This window comes from Arvicola amphibius, chromosome 10, assembly GCF_903992535.2.
Source record: "Arvicola amphibius chromosome 10, mArvAmp1.2, whole genome shotgun sequence".
NCBI lineage: Eukaryota > Metazoa > Chordata > Mammalia > Rodentia > Cricetidae > Arvicola > Arvicola amphibius.
In genome coordinates, this window is record NC_052056.1 from 115,149,290 (window position 1) to 115,176,705 (window position 27,416).

The 27,416-nt window shown below is 47.2% G+C and overlaps 1 protein-coding gene across 1 annotated transcript in view; it reads left to right on the forward strand.

Annotated features, from left to right (window-relative positions):
* Positions 1-27,416, forward strand: part of Cit (citron rho-interacting serine/threonine kinase) — a 176,240-nt gene that overhangs the window by 125,827 nt on the left and 22,997 nt on the right. Inside the window, exons 25-34 of the mRNA XM_042055883.1 lie at positions 2,325-2,378; positions 9,196-9,393; positions 10,120-10,313; positions 12,384-12,519; positions 14,527-14,631; positions 20,757-20,897; positions 21,513-21,620; positions 23,386-23,548; positions 23,811-23,975; positions 27,006-27,143. Coding sequence (XP_041911817.1) covers positions 2,325-2,378; positions 9,196-9,393; positions 10,120-10,313; positions 12,384-12,519; positions 14,527-14,631; positions 20,757-20,897; positions 21,513-21,620; positions 23,386-23,548; positions 23,811-23,975; positions 27,006-27,143 — 1,402 coding nt within the window. The remainder of the gene's footprint in view (positions 1-2,324; positions 2,379-9,195; positions 9,394-10,119; positions 10,314-12,383; positions 12,520-14,526; positions 14,632-20,756; positions 20,898-21,512; positions 21,621-23,385; positions 23,549-23,810; positions 23,976-27,005; positions 27,144-27,416) is intronic.

The window sequence follows — 27,416 nt, forward strand, 5'->3', positions numbered from 1 at the left end:
ATTAAAGGCGTGCGCCACCACTGCCCGGCGTTGGCACTCTTACAATAGCAGAAGACCACATTCTTCTTCCTTCCCTCGGTTTCCAGGTCTTTGGACTTCGAATGAGCCCCAGATGCTTTCCTGGACAATTCCCCCCCCCCCTTCTCTTGTTTTGTTTAGGTTTTTTTTTTGTTTTTTTTTTTTTTTTTTTTTTTCAAAACTGACCAAAACTCAGAAGAAGAATATATCTTTCCTTGCAGTTCAATGCAAGAGAGAATATATAGTCATGTTTGGAGGTTCATTTTCAGGACCTCTCGTCAGTACCTAAATTAGCAGATGTTTCAGCCTGTCCCAGGCAATGGCCTGGACCTGTGCATGTCCTCTTTGCTGTAAACCATTTCTAGATTGCTTAGAATACTGGTACAGTATCGGTGCTGTGAGGATAGGACAATGTTGTCTCGAGAATAATGAAAGCCCATGTTTATATTCAGTGCCGGCGCTCCCCCTGCCCTATCCTAGTTAGGGCTTCTCTTGCTGCGATAAAACACAATGACCAAGAGCAACTGTGGGAGGAAAATGTTTCTTTCATCCCACAGGTTGTAGTCCATCATCCTGGGAAGTCAGGGCAGGAACTCGAAGCGTTAACTAAAGCTGAGGCCATGGAGGAACGCTGCCTCCTGGCTTGCTCAGCCTGGTTTCTGCCTGCCCAGGTATGGCACCACTCCCGGTGAGGCTGGGCTCACTGCATTATCAATAGAGACTTGCCTGCAGGCAGATCTTACGGAGGCGTTTTCTCAGTTGAGGCTCCGTCTCCCCGGATGACTCTAGTTTGTGTCGATATAAAACCAATCATCACATGCCCCAGAATATTTTCTTTTCATGGTTGGTTGGATGCATGGATGCAGACCCTACAGACCCTACTTCATGAGTTCTAAGGTAGCTCAAGTCAGGATGTGTCTTAGAGCCATATATGTACACAAACATGCCAGGGTTTAATTGCCCGCACTTTTTCTAAATGTTACGTAAGTTGTGACGATTGGTACCTCTTAAACTGGGTGGATTATAGATCGAAAACTCTTGAAGGCAGCTTTTGCCTTTACCACCCAACGTATTTTTGTCTCTGTGAAGCCGTTCCTGTTTAATGGAATGCAGCAAACAGACAGACTGAATCCTTCTTTGCCTTGCTTGCTACTGGGTCAGAGCTTAAGGAACCCTATTCTGCCCACTCAGCACTGTGTGAAGTCCTTTTCCGCCTTGGGTCTTTGCCACTGTCTTCCTTCACCAGAATGAACGCATGGGCTGCGTGTGAGTGTGCCCTATCTCAGTGGTGATAGGAACTGTGTCAGGCAGCTTTCTGGTACTCCGATAAAATGCCCTCGTTAGTTACCGCCATTCACGGTACCTGAGATTCTAGCTTGTGATCGCTGGGCTGTTACAGTTTAGTGTTGTCAAGATGGGGCGAATGGTGGAGGGGGCCTGCTTATTTCTGACAGCAGGGAAAGAGAGGAGGGGGAGGGAGAGAGAGTTAGTTAGTTAGTTAGTTAGTTCAGGACTCCAATATCTTCTTTGAGAACTGCCCATGGCCTAAGTTCAGTTCTAGTTAAGTCATATGCTTTGACGGCTTACCACCTCCCATTAGTGCCACAGGCCGACTATAATAAGCCTTTAACACAAGGGCCTCTGGATGGCATTTAAGATCCAAACTATAGCAGAAATACTGCGATTTTAGGATAGTTTTGCCTCAAAGAATGTCGGGGTGTTAACTCCCAGGTCAGTGTGGGATTGTATGAATCTCAGCAGCTTTAACTTTAAAAAAAAAAAAAAAACAAACAACAAAAAAAAAAAACAAAAAAAAACAACTCTGCTTTTTCCCTGATAGTGTCTCATGTGTGCGTGCATGCATGTGTGTGTGCATGCCTGTCTGTCTTCTGTTTGTCCATTTCCCAGGCTAGGAAGGGGTCATTTGGAGGGTGGAGGGACAGTCACTCCTATTTTCAGAGCTGGGGTTTGTTTTAGGGCCGATGCAGAGGGTAAGAGTGTGGTCCTTTATCCCCCCCCCCCCCCTTCCCCAGCTCTCCCCTGTGTTAGTTTGACCGTGAAAGCGTCTGCCTAGTGTCATGGTGCGGTCTGAGTGGCTGTACTCCTTAATGCAGGAATGTTTGTCCCTGTTTGTTGCTGATGCCGGGGATGGTCTTGTCAATTAGCCCTCTGCAAAGTGGATGCTGGGCTGCTGCAATCGTGCACCTGGCTCTTCAAGCAAATCACTGGGTTCTGTATTTGACCCATAATACATAGAATTGCATCCAACCCTATGAAAGGTTTATAATGTACCTCTTACCTTTCAGGCACATAGAGATGAAATCCAGCGCAAATTTGATGCCCTTCGCAGCAGCTGCACTGTGAGTATGAGCATGGCAAAGATGAGCGGATTTAGAGCCGAGAAGGCAAGGGAGAGGGCTCTCTGTGGTGTCATTGCATTGGTGACTGATTTTCCATACACTCTTGCAGCATGGAGACCATTATAATGCTTTTATTTTGTTTTAGTTTTTCAGGGGGCTACTGGTTTTAAGGATGTTGTTAAAACTGTTCTTTAGGTTAGGGAGGGGAAGGTAGTTAAAATAGTCAAATAATTCTTCCTCTAGCTGGGTGTGGGGCACGTACCTGTACAGGTAGCTGAGGGAGGAGGCCGAAGGACATCAAGGCAAAGCCGGGCTACAGATGAGACCTTATCTCAAAACGGAAAGCCAACGCATTTTATTTTTCACCCTCACCATGAAACTGTAGATAGATTCCGTAGCTCCACCCAAGCTCTCGAGGTTAGCTCATTCCCTTCTCCAGTGTGGAAGGGTCCATGGCCCACTTGGGCAAGAAACTGTCCCAATGTCAGGGACTGGTTTCCCACGGGGCTTCTCCATCCTGTGGCCTTTGCCAAGAAGAAAGGCCAATTAGTTCTCCTTTAGACCAAAAACGTTTGTCTTCCTAATAGGGGAAAAGAAATCACCTTTTTAATATGAAAATTCACAATCTAGGACCCTTGTGGGTGACATCACTTCTGTGGAGCAATTCTAACAGCAGACGAGCGTCACTCACAGGTTACATAATCCAGTCAAGTCAGTGAAGAAGCAAAGTCTATTTTTGATCAAAATGAAGGACAGAAATAGGCCCCTTTAGGAGCTGGGGCCGCTGTCCTTATTTGTGCTTCTGCATCTTCGGTCTTTTTGTGGATTTTGACTTTCCCGGTCCTCGGTGGTCCTGTCCCTGTGCGTACGACGTACGCCTGTGAATTTCCAGAAGCACCCCTCGCACACACGTGCACCTCTTTCCTTTATTGTCACAAGTCTTAGGGCGCACACCGTCACAGTTTGGCATCTCAGCTTCCCGAGTGGCCGCAGGTAGCTGCACGATGTCTCAGCCCGTAGATGGCTCGCCCTGGGTAGCTTGTGCAGGTCCTCGGGTAGCTGCAAGCACTGATCCCTGGAGAGCACATGACCAGCCATTTAGCTGCTAGGACACGAGATGTGTTTGTTGGGCAGTTTTGGTCTGTATGTCCAGATGTGGAGAACGGTCCCGCCTCCACATGCCTGTCAATCGTCCCTCCTCCCCGCTCCTTGAGGAACTGGTGGAGTCTATACTTGTCCATCTAGTATTTTTAGTTCCTGATTTTTGCCCCAGTAATTTATACCACATACGTGCTTATAAATGATCACAGAGCAATAAAATACAGATTTCGTATGAAGTCTCTCTTTTCTTTCTTATTCAATTATTTTGAAATAAGACCTCACCTTGTAGCCCAGGATGACCTTGAACTTTCTGCCCTCCTGCCCCAGCCTTCCAAGTGCCTCGATTTCAGGCAAAGGCCACCGTTCTGTCCCTGAGATTCTTTGAATGTACTTAAATATGTTTTAGAACAAGGAGCCTATGAAGAAGAGAAAAGTTGATAAATTTTTAATAGATAAAAATATAAGTATTTTTCATTCAAAATATTCTATTCTTTTTTTTTTTTTTTTTTTTTTTGGTTTTTCGAGACAGGGTTTCCCTGTAGTTTCTAGAGCCTGTCCTGGAACTAGCTCTTGTAGACCAGGCTGGCCTCGAACTCAGAGATCCGCCTGCCTCTGCCTCCCGAGTGCTGGGATTAAAGGCGTGCGCCACCACCGCCCGGCTCAAAATATTCTAAATCAACAAAATTAAATGGAAAGAAAATAAATAAATTATGAGACACATTAGCCAGCACACTTTCTTGAATAATCATAAGGTTTTTTTTTTTTTTTTTTTTTTTTTGAGACAGGGTTTCCCTGTAGTATCTAGAGCCTGTCCTGGAACTAGCTCTTGTAGACCAGGCTGGCCTCGAACTCAGAGATCCGCCTGCCTCTGCCTCCTGAGTGCTGGGATTAAAGGCGTGCGCCACCACCGCCCGGCTTAATCAGAAGTTTTTACAAATTGATACCGATCAGTTATCTAATCAATAGCAGAAGACACGAGCTGGACCTCCTTTACATGACTAACTTTTCCTTGAGCTTGGGTGGCTTTAAAATGTGTCCGTCGGTAAACCTGTCCCGTTTGCCTAAACAGCCTCTTTTTACTTCTTCCATAGAAGTTAAAAATGAGCTTTCTGTGTATGACTGAGGTGTGGTCATTATAGACTAGACTTTGGGGGTTCCGAAATGTGTAAACACACGTGAAACCAACAGAGTGGGAATAAGAAGCATACCCCCCAACACCCTTAAAGGTTTACATGTTACTTTGTGAAGCCTGGACACCAATTTTAAAATTGCAAGTTTGGCCATAAGGGAACCTGCCAGTATGTGAAATTAATTTGATTTTTGGCTTAGCTTATGTAATGTTTATACTTTCTAAATTTTATTTCTATTTTTTTTTTTTAACCACTGGTATTTGGTGGTAAGGCCTATGGGACCCTTTCCAGATTTCGGGGGGTGTGGTGGTGTCTAACAGTGTCCTCTACTCCACATATTAACTAGAACAGAGGGAGACACAGCGGTCCAAGCTGCGGGCTCTGGAGTCAGGTAGACAAGGGTTCATATTCTAAAGTCCGATACCATCCTCCCAAGCTTCCATATCCTTGTTGTAAAATGGGGCTAGCCTATAGCCTCACGTCCAGCGTGGCATTGATGTTTCCAGTTGGCAGTTAATGACGGTGGTTTGGGTTCTGGATGAGGGAAGATGGGAAACTATCCATTTCTGGTAAGTACTTGAGTTTCAGAATCAGTAAGAAAGACCTCGGCAGCAGGAGCCATTGGCGTTGGGGGTGACAGCACCTCCAAGGACTCCTGCAGTAATTAGTTGAGGCACCTAACAGGCACATACAGGTTTGGCCCACGGAGAGGACTAAGCGATGTTGGCTTCTGCAGTTACCTCCGGTTCCTACCATAATTTTTGGTTTGGAAAAATGGCCTTTCTACTTTAAGAACTCTGGGAACATCTACTTCAAGGCATTTAGCCACAGTAGTGGGTCTCAGTGACACAGTAAAGTTCAAAGCAGCTTCAGAGATGCAGGATCTTGTCCTGGGTGTCCTTCCCTCTCTGTCACTGGTCAGAGTTCCCTACTAACCTAGTCACGAGGACCGCCCGGTTAGCGATTTCACAGAGCTGGGGGCAGGCGACTTCCAGGCTCAGACCATTTCTATGTTTTGAAGTGATTTTTAAAAAGGATTTGATTCAATCTGGCACCTAAACCCCTCCCTATGTCTGTTTTAGAGGGGAGTTGGTGGGCAAGCATATGACACAGCTTTAATTATGAATCAATCTGTCAGCTATAAGATTAAAAATAAATAATATGCAAATAGCTGCCTTCGGGAAAGTAGGCATTAAAATAGGCTCGGTCCTGAGCCTTTGGCTGCTGCTCATTGTTTGCCTGGCTCCTTCCACCCTAACACGACACCGGTCCTTTCTAGCTCAGTGTGAGGGCTCACATGGACAGGTCAGAGGGTAGCCTTGAGAAGTGACAGGTTACCCAGGTAGAGAGCTGTGCATGTGTGTGTCCCCATCTATACCTTTCCTGACACCGGGAGTAGACAGTCTTGTATTCTTGTTCTCTCTTAGAACTGCGGCAAGATCTGTTGTTCACAAAATAGTCTGCAAGAACACCTGACTGGCCTCCATGTGGGGAAGCTGCCCTCTGCCCTGTCAAGTAAAATTAGACGTTCTATTTATCTTCTTTTTTTAACCCTCTGTTCTTGGTACCTAAAAGTTAATGAACTCTCATAACTAAGTCTGTCAGTAAACAGACCATCCGCCCTCAGCGTGGAAAGAATTTACTCCTGGCCACAAAGTTAGTAGGAACTAAGAATTGTTGCGTATCACCTGGTTCAAAAGCAAGCACGACAGCAGGCATAGTGTCACATGTCCACAATCCCAGCCCTGAGGAGGCTGAAGCAGGAGGCTGTGGCGACTCTGAGGCCAGTCTAGGCTATCTATGTCTCAGAGAAACAAACGCAAAAGAGGCCAACGCAGTCAGTGTATCTCTGTCCTCGGTGTCTGAGAGCTACATCGTGGAGGGATAAGAGGCGAGCTTTGAGTTTCAGAGCTGCTCACAAGGTTTGACCTCTTTCTCTACCCGCCGTGTGCCCTCGGTGAAGTCTCTTAGTCTCCTGGTTCCCCGACTTCCCCACCTGTAAGATGAAACTAAAATAACCCTTCAAGGAGCAGTTGGAGGGATTGCTCGTTATACTTTAACTTGGTGACGTGTCTCATGTCAGCTCAGTATCTGTAACCTCGGCAAAGCGGGCAGAGATGTGTCTCACACTCCACCTCGCTGCTTAGAAAGGGTAGAAGCCGGTGTGTTCTGACCTGGGCAGATGGACAGTCAGTCCAAAGTGGAAATGTCTTAAAGCCCTGTGCGCGCATGCACGCATGTTGCCCGCATCTAATGAGGAAAATGGAGACAATGACACATACAGAACGACAATCAGATGCTGGGAACAGAGGCCAGGGACACTGGGAATGGAGGGACCTTTGCTCCTTAGCAGGCCTACCTCAAGGGGGGAGGAGCCCAGACTTGGCCATCCGTTTAGTTTTTTCACAGGTTTCTCCTTTAGCTTTTTATAATCTTAATTTGGGAAAAAGAGAAAAGATGCCAGAAATGGGTTCATAATAATCTGTATGTTTTTTTTTCCCTGTGAATCAAAGAAAGGAAGTAGGTACCCAGAAGCTTAAATATAACTGTGAATGGCAAGGAAATTATCTTTTCTCTGTGAATAGATTTTCTGCAGTTGGTCTGTTCCCCAAGAGGTTTTTCAGAATGAAACACCATTTTTGGTCACTAATTTATATCCCATATATATCTCACAGCACAGGACTTGAATAGACACAAGACAATTTAAAAATAAAAGATCAAGAATAAATACAGGGGCTGGAGAGATGGCTCAGGGTTTAAGAGCACTGGCTGCTCTTCCAGAGGTCTTGAGTTCAATTCCCAGCAGCCACCTGGTGGCTCACAGCCATCTATTATAGGATCTGATGCCCTCTTCTGGCCTGCAGGCTTATATGTAGAGCACTCATACATAAAATGGAAATAAATAAATTTAAAGGAAAAGGGTAAATATGGTATTTATTTCCATGTCACAGATGGAGAAACCTACCCAAGTACAAACTCATTTGAGTTCCAGAATCTTCCAAGCTTGCTTGTTTGTCCCATTCTGCTCTTTTTCTTTGGGGAAGGGGAAGAAGGAAGTGAGCCAGTTTGCTCCCAGTGGTCCGGTTAACTGGAGACATTTACTGTTTAGGGGAAGGGCCTCAGGTGGTGGGGTTACTTTGTGTAGGATGAAGACAGGTGGAGTGTGTAGAATTGTTGATCTCAGCTTAGCCATGGCTCCAGAAGTGTGACCGAGGGACCATCGAGGTATAACGTGAGGCATAACACGGCACACGGTTCCATTTCCAGGCTTCTAAGGAAGCTGTTTCGTCCAGGTGCCTGCTCATAGCTCGTGGTGCACCCCTTGCCAACACAGTCCACACAGGTTCTAGACCACTTGCGCCACGAGAGGCTCGCTGCTCGGTCAAATGGGCTTTTAGACTCTTATTTATGTTCTTTAGTTCTATGTGTATAGGAAGACTGTTATATTTTTAAATTGATCAAGACAGTTGAGATAAGGGGTTAGGCATGCTAGCAATGAACAGGTCGCAAAAGTATGTCTGTTGTAGGCGTAGAAGCCCGAAACAGTTAATAACTCCAGGCTTAAAGATGTTTCCTTTTAATTTACTTCTTTTTGTTACATAAAATTTAATTTATGTCCCACGTGCCGTATTCTAACTATTATGAGAAGATTACCCTCAAACTTCGAAAGTATTTTATACAGATGTTCTCTACAAGCACCGATGCTAAGCCTCGGCAAAGAGAACAGGCAAGCTAAGCGCACTGAAATGGAAGTCGTTCTGCCATTGAACAGGGAAATAATTTAGTAAAACCAGATTAAATCTCTCTCAATAAAATGACAATTTCACAGACTCGGAGAACTCACTGTGTAGCAGAATCCATTAAGCCGCATTGTGATGTGGTATTGTATCCTCAGAATTACCCAGGCTTCTCTTAAGATTTCTTCCCCATCTTTGTTACACAGAATTAAATTCACTGCCTGTGATTTTATTCAAATAACGCTTTCCACTGTGATTCTTCCCTGATAAAACTTTATTTGGCTTCCTAAGACCACGGCCGGCCGTCTGCAGCAGCAATGTTCTGTAGGTGGTGTCAAGGTCGATTTCAGTTTAATTAGATGATTGCAGTCTCAGACAGTCGTCTCTCCTTGGCCTGTGTCCCCTTCTGCTATTAACTGGATCTCATGCATTAGCTGGCCCATCCATTTAGCACTTGGTTGATTGGCTCTTGCCATGTTTGCCAGATGTATCATAAGTTAGAGAGCATGTGTGTTCTAACTAGGGAGCCGGTGCCGGAGCCTGAGTTTTCCAGATATATCATAAGTTAGAGAGAATGTGTGTTCTAACTAGGGAGCCGGTGCCGGAGCCTGAGTTTTCCAGATGTATCATAAGTTAGAGAGCATGTGTGTTCTAACTAGGGAGCCGGTGCCGGAGCCTGAGTTGGGCATCAGGTCACACACCTGCAAGTCGGTTCCCATTGTCACGCCATGTGACACTGTCCCACTGCAGCTGTCAGAACCACTGGTTCTAGAAGCTTCTCCTTGCCGACAGTGACCTTTCTTGATACCTAAGTCCCCTCTTGCCCCCCCCCCCAACCCCACCCCATAGGTCATCACTGACCTGGAGGAGCAGCTGAACCAGCTGACCGAGGACAACGCTGAACTCAACAACCAAAACTTCTATTTATCCAAACAACTCGACGAGGCCTCTGGTGCCAACGACGAGATTGCGCAGCTGCGAAGCGAGGTGGACCATCTCCGCCGTGAGATCACCGAGAGGGAGATGCAGCTCACCAGCCAGAAGCAAGTAAGAGGAGAGGCCGGGCTGTCGGGTCCCTGGACGACCCTCATAGGGATTTAGAAGGGTCTGGAGTGTTCTCTCTGAGGGAATCCAAGACCAAGATGGCTCCTGCAAACAGGCTTCTTGTCAATCCTGGCTTATAGTTTTTAAATAAATCCTGGATTATAGTTTTTTAAAATGGCTTTTAAAAATGGGTACAGGGGTTAAGAGTGCTTACTGCTTTTCCAGAGTATGTGAGTTCAGTTCCCAGTACCCACATGGTGGCTCACAACAGCCTGTAACCTCCAGTTCCAGGGGCTCTGATATCGTCTTCCAACACCTGTAGGTAGCTGCATAAGTGTGACTGGAACACACACTCACACATATACACACACACACACACACCCTGTAGGTACCTGCACACATGTGGCACACACACAAATAACAATAAGACATCTTTAGAAGTGGATAGATTGGTTTTTAAAGACAGGCTCTCACTGTGCAGCCCTACCCAGCCAGAACTTACTAGTGTGGCAGAGACTGACGGTAGACTCTTGACCTTCTTTCTTCTGAGTGCTGGGATTATAGGTGTCATCGTGCCCCCCCCCCCACTACCTCCCTACCTCTCAGATGGTAGTGTGGATAGATGGCCTTTGGTCTGTTGTCATTTGGTCCCCCTTGGGCTGTGGAATAGAGAAACGACCTGTCTGTGGGTCTGTGGTTGGGAACCTGGGCTCCCTGCCTGACTTGCAGACGATGGAGGCTCTGAAGACCACGTGCACCATGCTGGAGGAGCAGGTCATGGACCTGGAGGCGCTCAACGATGAGCTTCTGGAGAAGGAGCGTCAGTGGGAGGCCTGGAGGAGCGTCCTCGGGGATGAGAAGTCCCAGTTTGAGTGTCGCGTTCGGGAGTTGCAGAGGATGCTGGACACTGAGAAGCAGAGCAGGTGGGCCTTCCCCTTTTGTGGAGAGCCAGTGCCAGGTGATCACGCCTGAATCCCCCCAGAGTGTCGAACAAGGCCACCAACTGTCCCAGTGTCCTGAGACCGCGCTATCTCCCCGGACGCAGGACTTTCAGAGCCATGATCAGCATAGTCTCGGGCGAGCCAGGGAGGGGTGGACATCCTGGCTGTAAATCTGGCAAATGTCACTTGAATCCTGTGGTAGTGGCTGGTGTGCTTTCGCCTGTGCGGAGGCCCAGAACAAGGCTAATAAAAATGCCCATGCTTTTCTGTAGAAATAGCCTTACCAAGATTCTGATCCCAACCGTGTCACCTTAGTAGAATCCTGGTCACAAGGACTCTCATTTCCTTCTGTTGTAGACCGCTGGTGCCTTGGATTGCCTGGGCATTCCCTCAGTATGTGTGTATGGGGTGCTCCGTATTATAGGATAGGGTGCATTTGCCTAGTTTCTTCTTATTAGATGCCAGCAACAACTCACTACTCAGGCTGTGATAGCTAAGAACAATCCAGAATTACCCAGTGTCCCCTGGGGTGAGCATGGGACATACCCACGCCCTTCTCCTCTCTCTCTCTTGCTCCTCCCCCCTCCCCATCTTTTTCTTTTAAAAACTCCCGCCCAGTTCTCAGTTCCCTTCCTGCTGGGCGTCACAGTTCAGGGGGTACCATTCTCATTGAACGTGCTACCTAACTGAAGGGTGCTAACACTCAGTGTGGAACCCATGACAACTACCATGGTTTATTCTACCATGTTACATAAAGATGGCCAGAAACTACCTTGAAATCCAAGGCCCCCCCCCCCCCCCGTTTCACTTTTTCACATGGGCCAACATTAGCTACGTGGTGTCTATCCTTCAGAACCGTGCTGATGTCACCTCCCCGTGGGTCTCTGTATCCCGTAGTAAGCAGGGTAACCTAATCAGACTGCGTTAGTCGTTTTCCTATCCCCAATGATTACTTGGTGGCCGTAGACTTTATAATAAAATATGCTGGCCGAATGGTCTGCTTCCTAGCTAAGCTGAAATAGAAAAGACGGGATGCAAAAGATGAGAGCTCCGAAGTTATGAGAGAAACTGGGAGCAGCAGTTGCCCCGTGAAAATTCGTGTGTTTGATGTGAGGGACTGCTGTTTTAGAAACCTGTCCCTTCCCTTCCTCCCGCTGCCCAGGGCTGAGGTTCCACAGAAGCGCTGGCCACTCCCCCACAGATACCTTCCAGAGCGCACTCAAGCCCGGCTTCTCTCTGAGCTGTTCCTTCAGTCTGTCAGGGACAAGTCAGGGGCGCAGGGGTGGATCGGGCTTTGGAATGGAGAGATACACAGCCGCACCTGCAAAGTGCGTGCACTACTTCATTCCGTGTCTGGGTGATCGTGAGAGGTCCAGCTTGCTCCTCTACTCTTGTTTGGTATTATGTAGCCCTCATCCTAAGAAGCCAAGAGTCACCTTCCGGTTGTTTCGACATCTGTCGCCTAGAGTAGAGGGTACTGCCTGCTTGCAGAACAGTGGAGAACAAGGAAGCACGGCTTGGGAGAGGTGGCGCTAGGGCGGGGTCGTGGAGCCCGCACGTGGGTTCTCCAGGACGACTCAGAATTTCTGGAGTAGAGCGTTGTCTCACACAGGCCAGTGGTGCAGAGGCGGGAAAATAGAGGACTTAGATGTGGGAGAAGAAGGGATTTTCCTCCCGCTAACATTTGAATTTTTGTCTTCTTTAGTGGATACATTCATCAGTTTCAACTTTTTATGAGCCCTCAAACGCTTAGGCCTTGCCTGCGCCCTACGGGGGTCCCCCACAGTGGTCTACTACACGCTCTGGTTCCTTGGCGGCGGTATGGGCGGGGCCATTCTGCAGGCATCTGTGACACTCTGGACACACCCCCCATCTAGTCCAGTTGCATTTGAGGGTGACTTTCCACAGTCAGTCCCCGCACGCAGGAGCTTTTACTGCTTCAGGGCAACTGTAACCCAAGTCTGAAATGGGTCAGACTTTTGCTCTGTAAGCTGTAGGGAAGGAAGGCAGCATTTAAAGGTAGAGTACACGGGTGGGCTTCTTCTCTGGCAGGGCGAGAGCCGATCAGCGGATCACTGAGTCTCGCCAGGTGGTGGAGTTGGCAGTGAAGGAGCACAAGGCCGAGATTCTCGCTCTGCAGCAGGCGCTCAAAGAACAGAAGCTGAAAGCCGAGAGCCTGTCCGACAAGGTTAGCACCCATCCCGTCCCTTCCTTGTAGGAAAACGTCTTCCTTTCCTCCTTTAAGGCAGGATTAACCCTAATTCAGATACAGCTGCGGTAAACATATTTCATAAGCATGCCTTTGCTCCAAAAATGTCAGACACGATTCACCTCAGGGCAGTCTTGGTTGGCGATGGCATAGCTGGGTGTGCTGGGTCCCAAGTTATCCTGCTTGGGTGGTGAGCTTTTGACATCTCCATATCTGGGCCCCAAAAGTCCAACGCCGGGGACGCAATGCTGTTTATTCCTAAAAGGCTTCAGAAGCCTCCTGTTGCTCATCCTTCTGCAGAACGTGGCAGCAGTGACTTGTTCTTGTAGTTGGACTGTAGGCACATGTATTTTTTTCTCTTGCTATAACCAAGTATTTGGGACCAGCTAATTTATAAAGAGTATATTTGGCTAATAGTTCTACAGGCTAGAAAGTCCAAGATGGTTGCATCTGGTGAGGTCCCTCTTGCTGTGACATGTTGATGGCAGATACCGCAGTGAGGCAGAGCTCCTCAGGCCAGCTTACACGTCTATGTAAGAAGCCAATGATGCCTCCCTGGAGCCTCACCTTACAGCCTCATGTAATACTGATATCCAAAAGGCCCCGCCTCCAGCTATCATCCGCACCTACGTTAGATTAAGTTTCTAGTATAAGAATTTGGGGGCCATTCAGAACACAGTACGTGTACACAAGTCCTCAGCGCATCACGTCAGGCGTGCTTGCGTTCCGTCCACACCCTGTGGTCTGCGATATACCTGCAGTCATGCGCCAGTGTTTGGTGCTTTTGTCTAATAGACTTGAAGAAATGTAGACTAGGCCCTTGATAGCAAAAGGAAATATCAGAGAAACTTTTGTTTCTTCTTCACATACGTGCACATAAAATGGCAATCAGGATTTTATTTCATGTTTATAAAAGTTATTTCTTGGGGCCGCTGTGGAAAAATAACAAAATCCCAGGAGAAGTAAAAGAAAAGGTGGTACCAGTTACCTCGTTGTGGTGGTGGGTCATCCACAGCCTTGTTTGCTCATCTTAGCACGCAGACATGTGCACACGTGCATTTTTTTATAACTTCAGACTCTTACTATTTATATACTTTTACATCTTCTTTTAAAAAAATCATGTAACTGGAGGCTTTTCCTGGGTTATTAATATTTTTTAAACTTGTAATTCTGAAAAACTAAAATTGCACACAGGCATCTAATTTGAGCATTGTCTCTGTACAGGAAATTTGGGCTTCGTCCAAGTTTTGTGTTCCCCCCCCCCATATGAATAACACTGTGATGAACATAGATCTTTGTGGACATCTGTGATTAGTTTCTTGCCGGAAATTCACAGAAGCAGAAGCCCTGATCCCAAGGCTATAACTCTGTACTCAAGGACAGCTCTGACTCGGGGTCTAGCTGGTCAAGATTGGTAAACTTAAAAAAAGTACATTTTACTGTCTTGAGAAATGAACCTTTCTGGGTTTAGTGTAATTGCTGCTCTTCTAGTCTAGTTGGCTATTTTTGTAGTATTTAATAGTCAACCTCTATGTGTCTAGATATCCTGATACCACTTTATCTTATCTGTAACAAGGCCGTTGGCCTTTGTGGCTGCACCTCATGGTAGCTGACGAGCCTGAGGTAGCCACATTCTCTGCCTTTCTGGCCCAGATGAAGGATACTTGGGAATGCTTGTCCATCTTCTCATCCCAACAGCTATTGTATATTTGTGAACCCTCGGCATATGATCATTTAATTAAATTCAGGCAAAGCATGACCAGTGACCTTAAAACTCGGTGCAGTGACACTTGGCCCACAGAGGGGGCTCCTGTCCTCATATGTGCCATGTGGACTTGTCTCTTTTTTTTTTTTCCCAAATGAAAACCTTTGACTGTTAGACCATGCTTATCCTTTACATGTGAAGGTTTGGGAACATCTCAAAAAGTCTGCAGCCCTTTAACATTCCCAAATGTGGCATCATGACCAATTTTTCCAAATGCCCAGCTCAACGACCTGGAGAAGAAGCACGCCATGCTTGAGATGAACGCCCGGAGCTTACAGCAGAAGCTGGAGACAGAACGGGAGCTCAAGCAGAGGCTTCTGGAGGAGGTGAGGGAAACACCTGGAAGGACAAGCCAGTGTGCCTGTGTGTGTGTGTGTGTGTGTGTCTGTGTGTGCGCATGCATGTATGTGACACTGCGTGAGAGAGAGTATGTGTGAGTGTGTGTTGCATACATGTGTACGTGTGGGATTGTGTGCTTGTGTGCTCTGCATGCAGAAGCCAGAGGAGCATGCTGGTGGCTTCGTCTGTTGCTGTGCACCCTGCTGCCTTGAGACAGGTCCTCTCACGGAAGCAGAAACTCCACGGTCTGACTAGACCAGTGAGCTCAAGAGATCCAGCCCTGGGGTTATTAGCATCCACAGCATGCCCAGCTTTTTAGGTGGGTGGTGGGAATCCCACCTCAGGGCCTCATTCTTGCATAGAAAGTGCTTTTTACCCACTGAGGCATCACCTGAGCCCTCAGCTAAGATTTTGAAAGAAGTAAGTTGTCATATTCAGGCGATTGGATCTAAATTAGACATTCAGATTTTTGAAGCTAGAATTTCTGAGGTAGAGTCCTAAGGGGATCACATAACACTTTCTATTGCTTAACACGGTAAAAGAGTTTGTCTTGAAGGCCAGAGCATCCATTATCTGGGTCTTCCTGTATTGTATGGCGCTCAATGGAGACTGCCGTTCATCCGAGTTGCTATATGCCCAGTAGAGACTTAGCAAGCGCAGGGCTGAGTGAAGATTGAGTTAGATTGCCTTTAAGAGTCGATAGTTGGAGCATATTAAGTTTCATGTTGATAGAACACTCATGCAAATTAGCTTCCTACACAGGGCAAGGATGTGATCAGATTTTTGAGTACCAAATTTCTTGAGGACTTTTGAACATGCACTTAATTCAATTAAGAAAGAATTCTCCTGATTCTGAGACACAGGATGTCAAGCTCAATCTGATCTAAATGCATCCCTTCTGTGATTTCGTGTCTTTTCTTGTCAGAACTCTGAAATTTGCTATTTAAATTGGTAAAGACTTCCCACCCCCAGCCAAAGTCTCAGACATGGCATTGCCAATGATAATTCTTCCTCACTCGCCTTGACCCACGAGGGCAAATGCACTTCCTGTTGATACCTGGTGAAAAGCTGGAGAAAGAAGGCACGGCAGCTCAGTTAGCTGGAGTCCCACGATGATACCGTGGTCAGAGCTCCTGAGGCACTCTGCTGATGGCTATGACATAGCCGTGCTGTTCTGTCCGAGGGGCGTGTGAAGACGTTGCAGGTCTTACAACTGCCTACAGTGAGATGTCCCATCAAGTCACACTTTAAAAGGCAGAGCTGGGCACTTGGCAAAGAGGTGGACGGCGGTGCCGTCAATGCCACATTCATGGCTCAGTTGGTAGAGTTATGCTGCTCAGGCACGAGGATCTGAGTTCGCATTCATAGCCGGTTCAGTGGCACAACTATAACCCCAGTGCTGGGGAGGCAGAGACCAAAGGGTCCTGATGCCCAGTGGCTGTCTAGCGTAGCTGAAACAGTTAACTCCAGGCTCAGTGAGAAGCCCTGTCTCCAGAGCTGAGCTGGGGCTGGCAAGATGGCTCAGAGAGTAAAGGTGCTTGTGCCCAATCCCGATGACCCGTGTTCCATCTCTGGTCATGGCGGAAGGGAACCAACTGCCCTTCTACACGTGATGGGGGTGGGGGTATAGCTAAAATGATCTAGTATGGAAAAAACCGACAGTTTGATCCTTAGCATCATAAATAAAAAGAAAAAATCAAGTGATTAAATTTTATGTAGTATGCTTTATCACCAAAACTTAAAAATAAATTTTATATGTACAAACATATATGAATGAAATTCATCAGATATAATGAAATTCACTGTATAGGTTGACTATTCCTTGCTAAAATACTTGGAAGTAGAAGTAATTTTGATTTTGGATCTTTGAAATATTGGCATGTGCCGGGCGGTGGTGGCGCACACCTTTAATCCCAGCACTTGGGAGGCAGAGGCAGGCAGATCTCTGTGAGTTCGAGGCCAGCCTGGTCTACAAGAGAACGGGCTCCAAAGCTAGAGAGAAACGCTGTCTTGGAAAAAGAAAGAAAGAGAGAGAGAGAGAGAGAGAGAGAGAGAGAGAGAGAGAGAGAGAGAGAGAGAGAGAGAGAGAGAGAGAGAGAGAAATATTGTCATGTATTTATAGTGGAATCTCTTGGGGAAAGGACCCGAATATGAACATGAGATTCTCTCCCATCCCAGACACTGTGTACACATGGACTGGCGGTAATGTTAGACTGTGTTTGTGTGTGCTGCTGGGGCTTGAATCTAGGACCTGATGCATTCTGGGCAAGCAGCATAGTCCTGACTCCATCAGCAGTCTTTGTTCAATATTTTTAATATGCCCTCATTTTGACTGTGACCCATCACATGAGATCAGTTGTGGCATTTTCTACTCAAGAAATTTTGAGTTGGGGAGCATTTCAAATCTGGGGTTTTGATGTTGGGAATGCTTGACCTGTAATAGAAACCATCAGCCTACCAGGTGGTCTTTTCTCCGGGATGAATAGGCAATGTTCCTACAATTAGGCACAAGCCGGAAACAGAAACAGGACAGAAATAATTGAGGCTCCCGAGTGTCCTATTTTCCATCTGCGAAGGGCACACTGGCCCTGACAGCTCCGTGCTTGGTCCAAGGTTACATGGTGAGTCAGTGGCAAAGCCAGGAATAGCATCCTGGGAGGCTGACTCAGCCCCACCTTCTCACTTCTGACTTAGGAGAACATTTTCAGTTTCCCAGTCTGCCCCTCATGGGTAGATGTTCGAGTAGACATCTGGCCAATACTGAGTTGAGTAGGAATTCACACATCATCAAAAACCATTATAAGACAAAAAAAAAAAAAAAAAAGAATTGTTGTTGTTGTCCAGAACATGTTTGGGATCCAGGGTGCGGTACATGCTTCTTAATTGTGGCCCCCACCAAACGGTTGTCTCCATAGGGGCAGAGATGGCAAAGAAACCAACTTGGTCTCCGACTTAAGAATCTTTAGTCTCCAGCCCAAATTCCTCTCGTGACTAACTTCCCCCGACAAATCTTACAATGGCTCTTCTCCCACGTCAGTCCTTTGGGAGTCATACCCGAGATGGATGTTTGTTTGCTTATTGGTTAAGGTTCATGACTTACCCAGGGCGGAGTCCCTCCCCAGCACCTCTTCCTCACAGGCAGGTCTTGTGGAACCCCCCCAGGGGAGTTGTAGTGACTGTCACATCCTATTTTCTAATTTCTGCAAAGTCCTCTCTTATTTTTGAAATCCTGGCAGAGCCTTAAAGCTACTGTGGTATCAGGCTTAATCTTAATAGTCAAACTTACTTTTATCTGTGTGTATGTGTGTATCCTCAGGTGTGGAGGGGTGCCTGTGGGAGTCAGAGAGGGCATTGGATACCCCGAAACTGAAGTTACCCGTAGTGATGAGCCATCTGACATGGGTGCTAGGAACAGAACCCGAGCTCTCTGGAAGAGCAGCAAGAACTCTTAGCCGCTGAGCTGTCTTTCCAGCCCAAACTATTCGGTTAATAAAGTAACTAGGGGTTGAGGGGTGTAGCTTTACTGATTAAGTGATTGACTGCCTATTGTGTGCAAGGGCCCGGGTTCAATCCCCAACAGTATAAGAGAAAAAAATAAAAGCCCAACCTACACAAAACAAAAACAAACAAGTCGAAAATCATAACATGCATGACCAAGGGTCCATGACTAAACAGTTATCGTGTGAGCCAGTGTCTCACTCAGTACCACACATGAATTTGTTTGCGCTGTCCTTGCAGGGATCTACACGACACCTGCTCTCCCTAGGCCCTGTGTGGTGTCAGTGTGGCCTATATGTGGTTTGTATGTAGCGGTGTATTTCTGTCTCTCCCTTGGGCTCAGCAAACCCTGACAGTTACTTGGCTCTTTGAGTAATCATGCCAATGATGCTCATTAACCTCTGAAATCACACCTGTTTGTCCACCAAATTTGTTCTTAAACATCTTCTTTGTGGCCCATATTTATTCAGTTGGTCTTCTAAAAATGCCAACCTACCCAACTTTTTCTTCTTAGCTTTGACCATCCTTCTTGCTCACCGCAGTTGTTCCTGCTCCAGTTCTGTCATGAGCTTCTTGTCGCTCCCGTAAAGCTGCTGGACAGGTCTAAGCACATGGCCAGGTCTGCCTCCCAGGGGAGCACTGGCCCACAAACACGCCTCCCTCTGCCTCTCTCCAGGCAGCAGACAGATGCCTTGGGTAACGTTCCATAGAGCACAAAGATCACTTTTATCTGGTTATTTCTTGGAGAGCCAGCAGATAATTGATGTGTTTAGTCTAGAGAAATATTTTTAGCCCAGCTGTCACCAAATGACCATTGTGCCCATGACATGTTTCCCTGGTTCCCGCTCACTAATTAGTGTCCTAAAATGGTGGAGGAAACTAAGGAAGGGAAGCACTTGAGCCTGAAGGGCTGCAACTGCCCTCTGGCAGCGTGTAAACTGCCTTCCTCCTTGTCGCTGTTGTGGGGTGTTTGTTTGTTTGTTTGACTCTGGTATATTTTAGAAATCCCAAGCTACGCACTTTAGTACTTACTTTTCTCTTTGTTGTGGCAAAACACACGACCTAAGCAACTCGAGGAAGAAAGTATCTGCTTTAGCGCTCAGCTGCAGAGGAACCATCTTTACTGGGGGAGGGTGTAGAGGAGTGCACACCGGGAGAATGCAGAGTAGGAGAGTGAGCAAGCGAGCGAGCGAGCGAGCAAGGAGAGTTCAGGGTAAGATACAGTCCCGGTGATGTTGTTCTTCCAGGGGGTCATGCCTCCTACCCTTCCTACATCTTCCAGGAGTACCGCTGTCACATGCTGTCACATGCGACTCCATCAAAGGGCCCTAAGATCCGGTTGCCCTGGGCCTTCCCAGAAACACTCAGCTCTGCTCCACTGATCTCTCCGACAAGCTGACCATTAAGTTTAGCCATCCTGCGTACTAAATGTGACTGGGTAGGTAGAGAAGGCAGAGGGTAAAGTGTGAAGGACACAGAACCAGAAGGAGAGAAGAAAGAAGGACAGAGACTCCCAGCACCAAGCACTTATTCCATAAGATATTCAAGCACTGTTCAGCTTGTCACTCAGGGAGTCGAGGTTCTACACCCACTCAGGAAGAAGTGAGGGCTGGGCAAGGCAATATGAGCAGGATTTAAGCCAGGATCTAGACGACGGCAGGGTTCAGATTCGACTTACAATAACATGATGCCTCTGGCAGCTGTTGCCATTCAAATGGGCAGTAAAGCATAGGCAGAAAGCAATGAAGAGGGCCAGCCAGTCTGAGACCATTGTTGCCCCATTCTGCTGGGGTTGGGGACTGGGGCATCTGCCTGGGACTGTTTGAAAGTTCCCAGGATGATCCTTATTTTGCTTTCTTAGTTTGCTTTCCTTTCTTCTTCAGAGAGTTTAGACCATCAGGAAGAGGTTCTGTGGGCCACCTTGGCTGTGTTTACATGACAACCAGAGGTCAGATGAAATGAAGCACATTTTAGGAAGGGGCCGGCCGATTTAGACTGTAAAGATTGGGGAGATTTTTCAACACACACTATCTCTAGTATGTGAACCTGATTTTTTTTTTTCCATTGGGTTTTACCAAATCCTTTTGCGCAGCTGGGCTCTTCTTTGTCCCCACACTGCAGATGTATCCTCTAATCATGGCTGTTTATGTGCTCGAGGACAGTGCTCCAGTCGGGCTGACGTGATTTGTCTTTGTGCACACCATACGGCCTGTGCAGCTTTCCTGGTTATCCACTGAGGTCGTAGACACCCCCAGGTGGGACACATGAAACTGATTCTCAGTGCTTCGCTGTCGGCTCTGTATTTTGCTCTGAGGTACCAAAATGGCTTTCTTGGTAGCACAGAGCAGGCAGGCTTGGACTTCCCGTTACCTTGCAGTGTGAGATTACAGGCATGTGCCTTCAGGAGAACCTATAAACATTTTTAGCCATGCCCTCTTGACTTGGAAGAGAAAACCAGCAGCAATTCTGGAAGGAGGTGAAGGAGGTGGTTTGATAAGGGGACTTTGGTGTCACACCGGAAGTTGGGGAATGGGAGCCACAGTGGGAAGGAGGCCGTGCTCTGTACATTGTCAAGCTTCTTGCCACCCCCTCCTCCTCCCCCTCCCCCTCCCAGCAAGCCAAGCTGCAGCAGCAGATGGACCTGCAGAAGAGCCACATCTTCCGCCTGACACAAGGGCTGCAGGAGGCTCTGGACCGGGCAGATCTGCTGAAGACAGAAAGAAGTGACCTGGAGTATCAGCTGGAAAACATTCAGGTGAGGGCCAGCAGGGGGCGCTGTGGGCAGCTGTTGCTTCCTCCTCCTTCCTTTCCTCTCCTTTACCCCCTTTCTCCTCCTCCCTCCCTCTCTTCCCTTCTCCTCCCCTTCCTCCCTTCCCCGCCCCTTTGCAGTTGTCAGTGTCCTTCATTTGTATGCTGCCTGTGTTTCTCTAACATTAAATTATGAAATTTTACAAACATTCTTTGAAGTTGAAAAATCTCTCCATAGTATCCACAATCTGAATCCCGTTTTTACTCTTCATATACTTATTGGTTGCTCATTTATTTGGGAGGTCTAGCATGGGATGTATGTCTGAGGTCAGAACAACCCGTGGAAGTCAGTTCTCTCTTTCTTCCATGTGGGTCCTAGGATCCAGTCAGATGCAGGGCATCTTTACCTGCTGAGCCATCTTGCTGGTCCCATGTGTTTTTTCTTCTTGCCGTAAGATTGGGGCTAAATATTACCCACCAGTGTCTTCTAAATATTACCCACCAGTGGTCTTTTTTTTTTATGTTGTATTTTCCTGCGTGACTGTTCATGTTCTTAATGTACTGAATTCAAACACACACTTCCGTCCAGCTCTGAGGTCATCTTTGTCTCCATGAATTTTAGGTTCTCTATTCTCATGAAAAGGTGAAAATGGAAGGCACTATTTCTCAACAAACCAAACTCATTGATTTTTTGCAAGCTAAAATGGACCAACCGGCTAAGAAGAAAAAGGTGAGTTAGCGTGCTTGACAGTAGGAGCAGCCAGCCCTGCTCCGTCCCCCATGGCTTTGTGGATGTGCAAGCAGAAGAAAAACACACCTTTTTGTTTATTCTGGCTTGAGGACTGGGTCTTAATGTAACTGGAGTAGCCTTTGTCTTAGGGAGCTGTTGATCAAGACTAGCAAGTGCTCTCCTAAGGGAGTGATTTTTTTTTTTTTTTTTTTGCTCCTGCAGAGAAGCTAGGCCAGAGCATCTGCTGAGAAAAAGGCTTACCCGTAGGTCGAATATTAGGTTCGAAGGTCATGTGTCTAGGACTCTCATGTGGGTCAGGTCATGTATAAGTGACCCCTGAGAGTTTAGCAGGTGGCATGCCATCTACACGGGTCTCCAGGGTGACCGAGTCCAGTGTTTTAGTTTTATTCTTTGATCTTTTTCAAGATGGAATTTTGCAATGTAACTCAGGCTGGACCTAAACTCACAATCGTTTAGTCTTCTGAGTGCTGGGATTTCAGGTGTGCCCTGCCCTGCCTGCCTGTCCCGTGCCGTTAAATGACTAACTTGGTGCAGGAAGCTGAACCGACGTGGTTAAAACTTGATAGCTGTTGTCTTCACCGGCCCTGCACTCTCTGCTCTAAACTGTAACAAACAAAGGAGAGCCTGAAAGAGAAGCCAGCTGTGACATATGATGCCCTACCTCCTTCAGCCGCAGTCTGCAGTGGCTGGAGTATATGAACAGTCCGGTGTCAAGATTGCTCTTTATAAACAAACCCAGTCCATGCCTCTCCCCAACAGCTGAAGTGCTCATCTGAGGTTGGCCAAATGTTCTGACTTCCAGAAAGGTCTCTAGGGGCTTGGCAGTTTCCTCCCAAGGGTCTTAGCACACTGTAGTGGCCATGGCAGCAGTTTTAAAGGGAAGGGCTTGATGACTTAGATTAGTCAGAAGAAGGGAATGCAGGGCCAATGCCCTTGATTGGCCTCAGTGTTCCTGTGTCACTATTATTGCTGAGGGGTGGGCACAGAGTTCCAAGACTGCCTCTTGCTACGGTGCTGGCCATGGGAGGGTTTTCTTGCATACCATGGTACCATATTTGCTATGCTCATGATATTTAATCTTTTTTTTTTTTAATTTTAGCAGCGGACTGTTGTCTGGTTGTCATTGATGTAGTTAGGGCGTTTGCATTTGGTTTTCTTTCAGTTAATTTTTTTGTCAGATGCGTGATTCCGTTTTTTTCTCTTTTGTGTACAGTAGATGTTTCTGTTGGTATTTTTCTTTTTTAGTAAGCCCCTTGTTTTGATATCATTTTAGCATTCATTTTCAATTTTTGCTTTCTTTAAAAAAACAAAACCCACCCCTTCCCTGTGTCTTGTCACCAAGCACCATGAGACAAGTTCAAAGGCAAGAGCAACCTCTGAACCCTAGCCATCGCTCCCAGCTCCATCCTCCATCCAACCTGATTGCATTTTTTGAGGGGAAAAGACTCTCGGGAAGTGACTCTCCTGTCTTGGGAATGCTAGAGGAAGAGGTGGAGGCAGTTGAAGCATCTTTAACCCTCTCGGTGAAAACTTCCGCACCCTACTCTTTTTTCCAGCGGACTGGAATGGGCTGAGGCTCGGCCTCCCCTTCCCCCTCCCCCTTCACATGCCATTTCCCCCAAACACACTTCCAGTGAGTATGTGCTTGGCCTCGGTGGCTTGCTCCTCCTGAGTCAGCTCTCCTTTAGCTTGGGTCCAGTGCCAGTTTCTAGGAGTTAGGAGATATCTCTGTTTCCATTGCTAGGGTTTATTTAGTCGACGGAAAGAGGACCCTGCTTTGCCCACACAGGTTCCTCTGCAGTACAATGAGCTGAAGCTGGCCCTGGAGAAGGAGAAAGCGCGCTGCGCAGAGCTGGAGGAAGCCCTTCAGAAGACCCGCATCGAGCTCCGGTCTGCCCGGGAGGAAGGTAGGAACCCTTGGAAAGCCTTCAAAACTACGGACCCGGCCGAAGACCATTCCCCATAAGGCTGGCCAAGACTAGCTGAGCATCTGTTTGTGGCCAGTGCGTTTTCATTCCGGATGTGCCCCAGGTCTGAACATTCGCGGCCTCCTCGGTGCCGCTGGCTTAGCTCAACACCTGGCCTTGAAAGGCGGCCATGGGCCACCTTCTTCGTCCGGTCCATTGGGTGGTCAGGTCAACTGACAGGCTTTGTCCCCCGTCTCTGCAGCTGCCCACCGCAAAGCCACAGACCACCCACACCCGTCTACGCCAGCCACTGCGAGACAGCAGATTGCCATGTCTGCCATTGTGCGGTCGCCCGAGCATCAGCCCAGTGCCATGAGCCTGCTCGCCCCGCCATCCAGCCGCCGAAAGGAGTCATCCACTCCAGAGGGTAGGCTCTTGTCGCCGTCTGTTTTCCTTTTTTTTTTTTTTTTTTTTTTTTTTTGGTTTTTCGAGACAGGGTTTCTCTGCAGCTTTTTTAGAGCCTGTCCTGGAACTAGCTCTTGTAGACCAGGCTGGCCTCGAACTCACAGAGATCCGCCTGCCTCTGCCTCCCGAGTGCTGGGATTAAAGGCGTGCGCCACCACCGCCCGGCTTCGCCATCTGTTTTCTACCATTGTAACCAAACGTCGGAAACGGGGTAGGTTATAAAGAAAAGGAGTTTGTTTGGCTGAGCAATCAAGGAGTGTGGTGCCAGCGTCTCGCAAGGGAATCTCGCTACATCTCCAGGTGGCAGAGGGAAGCGTGTGGCCAGACCCCGAGGCAGGCACGAGAAGTCTGTCCTCAGGACCCCAGTGTAACACTGCTAACAGTCTCCTTCCCCATCTGTTACCCAGAGCAGCTACTGTCAGTATTCAGCCCCATAGCTGATACGAATATATTTCAAGAACACAAGTCAGCACGGTGGTATACACCTTTAATTCCAGCACCCAGGGGGGAGAGGCAGGTGGATCTCTGTGAATTTCAGGCCAGCCAGCCAAGGCTACAACAGTAAACTAAGAAAACTAGCCTGTGTTTCATAGGTCCGTTTAAAAAAAAAGTCTTATTGACCCTGTCAGGCTACTGCAGTGTTTATTTTGTGCGTTAGTGCATTAGATCCGCTTCCCTCTGGCAAAGAACTGCACAGTATTCCATGGTGTGCGTAGACGAGTCCCCTACTAAATGAGACCTGTTCTTGCGGCCACATGCCCCTTATAGGACATCTTGTACCTCCAGGAGTGGCTGAGGGGTGAATTCTTAGGAAATGAATCAGTGGGGGAAAGGCTATGGGCACTTCAAATGTGGCCAGCTTGCAGCAAGTTGCTATGACCACTACAGGGTAAAGGGTTTTCTTTTTTTGTTTTGTTTGTATTTTATTTTTGTTTTACAGGACAGGGTTTCTCTTTGTAACAGCCCTGGCCGTCCTGGAACTAGCTCTTGTAGACCAGGCTGGCCTCAAACTCGCAGAGATCCGCCTGCCTCTGCCTTCGGAATGCTGGGATTAAAGGTGTGCGCCACCACCTCCTGGCAGGGTAATGGGTTTTCTTTGTGGTCTCAAAAGTACTGTGTCGCGCAGAGATGAAAAGGACGAGGAAAATGGTTTGGGGAGCAGAGTGGAGCTGTCGTTCAGTATCCTGGCTTCACCGTCCTTCTTTGTAGGCTGAGGATTTTGATGACGTTGTCTTGTGGCTGTGGCCGTTCAGACCTGGGTGCCCTTCCGTCGCTGTGTGTATAGGACACCTTGGCCAGAATGTTTAAAAAGTCATCCAGACTCCTTGGCTGTGTGTCCACTTGCAGGCGTCCTACCCTCCTGGTGTGTACTGCACCCTCCGGGTAGCCCTGTGCATTCGTGTCGCGCCTTGCCACTTCCCGAGACAGGAGCGGGAGGTGTGGTAAGGAGACCCCAGCAGAGACGAGCTCAGGTGTCTTCTGAGCTTTTCTCCGTATGGATGTGCCTCTCACCAGGTCACTGTACATGGGTGGTGGGGTGGGGCCAGCCTCGTTAATAGAAATGTAAGACTCATTTCTCCGGACATAAAAAGTTCTGAACAAAAGGTCATTCATGGAAAAACTGGGCATAAAAGAATTCTTCACTCAGTTCCTAATAACAAAAAAAAATCCTGCTCTTCATAACTATGACTTTTAAACTGCGTTCCATGAAAAGCATTAGATACGTGCTTTTACCACTAAATATTTACAAATAATCAATGAACATTTTTAGGGCTGGGCTACTGGTGATCACCTTTACTTCCAGCATTCAGGAGGCAGAGGTAGGCAAATCTCTGTATGTTTGAGGCCAATCTCGTTTACATAATGAATGAGGTCCAGACCAGCCAGGAACTGGCCGCATAATGAGACCCTGTATCAAGCAACAATAATCCCCTGCTTTAAATGTTCACACACTTGGGTGTCACCATACAGTCAGCTTTCTACCAGGAACATGTTCTTAAATTGAGTAACTGTCAGGTCACAGAGGTCTTATTGACTCATATAAATCTAGATGCATGTGCAATGGCTACAATAATTTTTACGATTCATGATTTAATGAAACTTCATGGAGATATAATTCACATGCTCTAAAAATCACCCATGTGAAATGTATAATTCAGTGTTTTTAGTATACTCGCAGTGCTGTCCGATCAACGTCTCGCTAACTTGAGGACGCCCCTGATGACCTCTGAACTCTGTCAGCAGTTACTCCTTATGTCTCCTCCCCCACCTCCACCGACCACTAATCTACTTTATTTCTCTGTGGATTTGCTTTTCTAGGTCTTTCAAATGAATGGGATCACACTACCTGCAACCCTTTGTGCCTGGCTTATTTTCCAGAACACCATGTTTTTGAGCTCCACCCACCTTGTAACACACACCACTACCCCAGTTCTTTTCTTTACGTGGCTATTTCATTATTTGGGTGGCTCATTTTGCCCATTACACTACTGAGGGCTCTTGACTTAGTTCTGCTCTTTGGCTGCTGTAAGTTGTGCCGCTGTGTGCAATATGCAGTTGGGGGTGTGTGTGCTTTCTGTCCTCTTGGCATAAAGCTAAGAGTGGAATTGCTAGAATGATGTTTGTATTGTATCCTATGGGTAACTTTTTGAGGAAATGTCCAACTGGGTCCCAAAGTAGCTGTACCATTTTCTGTTCCCACTGGAAAGTGCAAAGAATGCACATTTCTCCACCTCCTCCAAACCTGTTTTTCCATTTCTCGGATTCTAGACTTTTCCATGACCCGGCACCTTGCTATGGTTTTAATTTGCATTTTCCCTAAAGCCTAATGATACCTTGAATCTTTTCAGGTACTTTGGGGCTATTTTTCCCTCTTTGGGGAACTATCTAGCCAAAGTACCTGGTTGTAAGAACTCTAATAACCAGATACTGTTTCTCCCATCCTTTGGATTCTCTTTCCACTTTCAATTAAGATTTTTTTTTTTCCCTTCAGAATATAATCGGCGTCTTAAGGAACGTATGCACCACAACATTCCTCACCGATTCAATGTGGGGCTGAACATGCGAGCCACCAAGTGTGCTGTGTGTCTGGATACTGTGCACTTCGGACGTCAGGCATCCAAATGTCTTGGTAAGCACAGCAGCCGTGCATCTGTGCCGGGCACCTGCGTGTCTCCGTCTGTAGAATCTGTCAGGTGGAGGCGATGTTTTAAACTGTCATGTAATGCATTCAGAGCCAAAGCTTTTCACTTCAGTGGGAGGACACTATTTTTTTTCCCTTGTTAAAGCAGTGTCTTCAAATGGTGGCTTCGGCTCACGACTTCCAAGCTGATACGTAAAATGCTTCCATCTTTGTTCATCTCTGTTCCCTGTGTGTCAGGCTGGTTTCTCCCCTCCTGGCTTG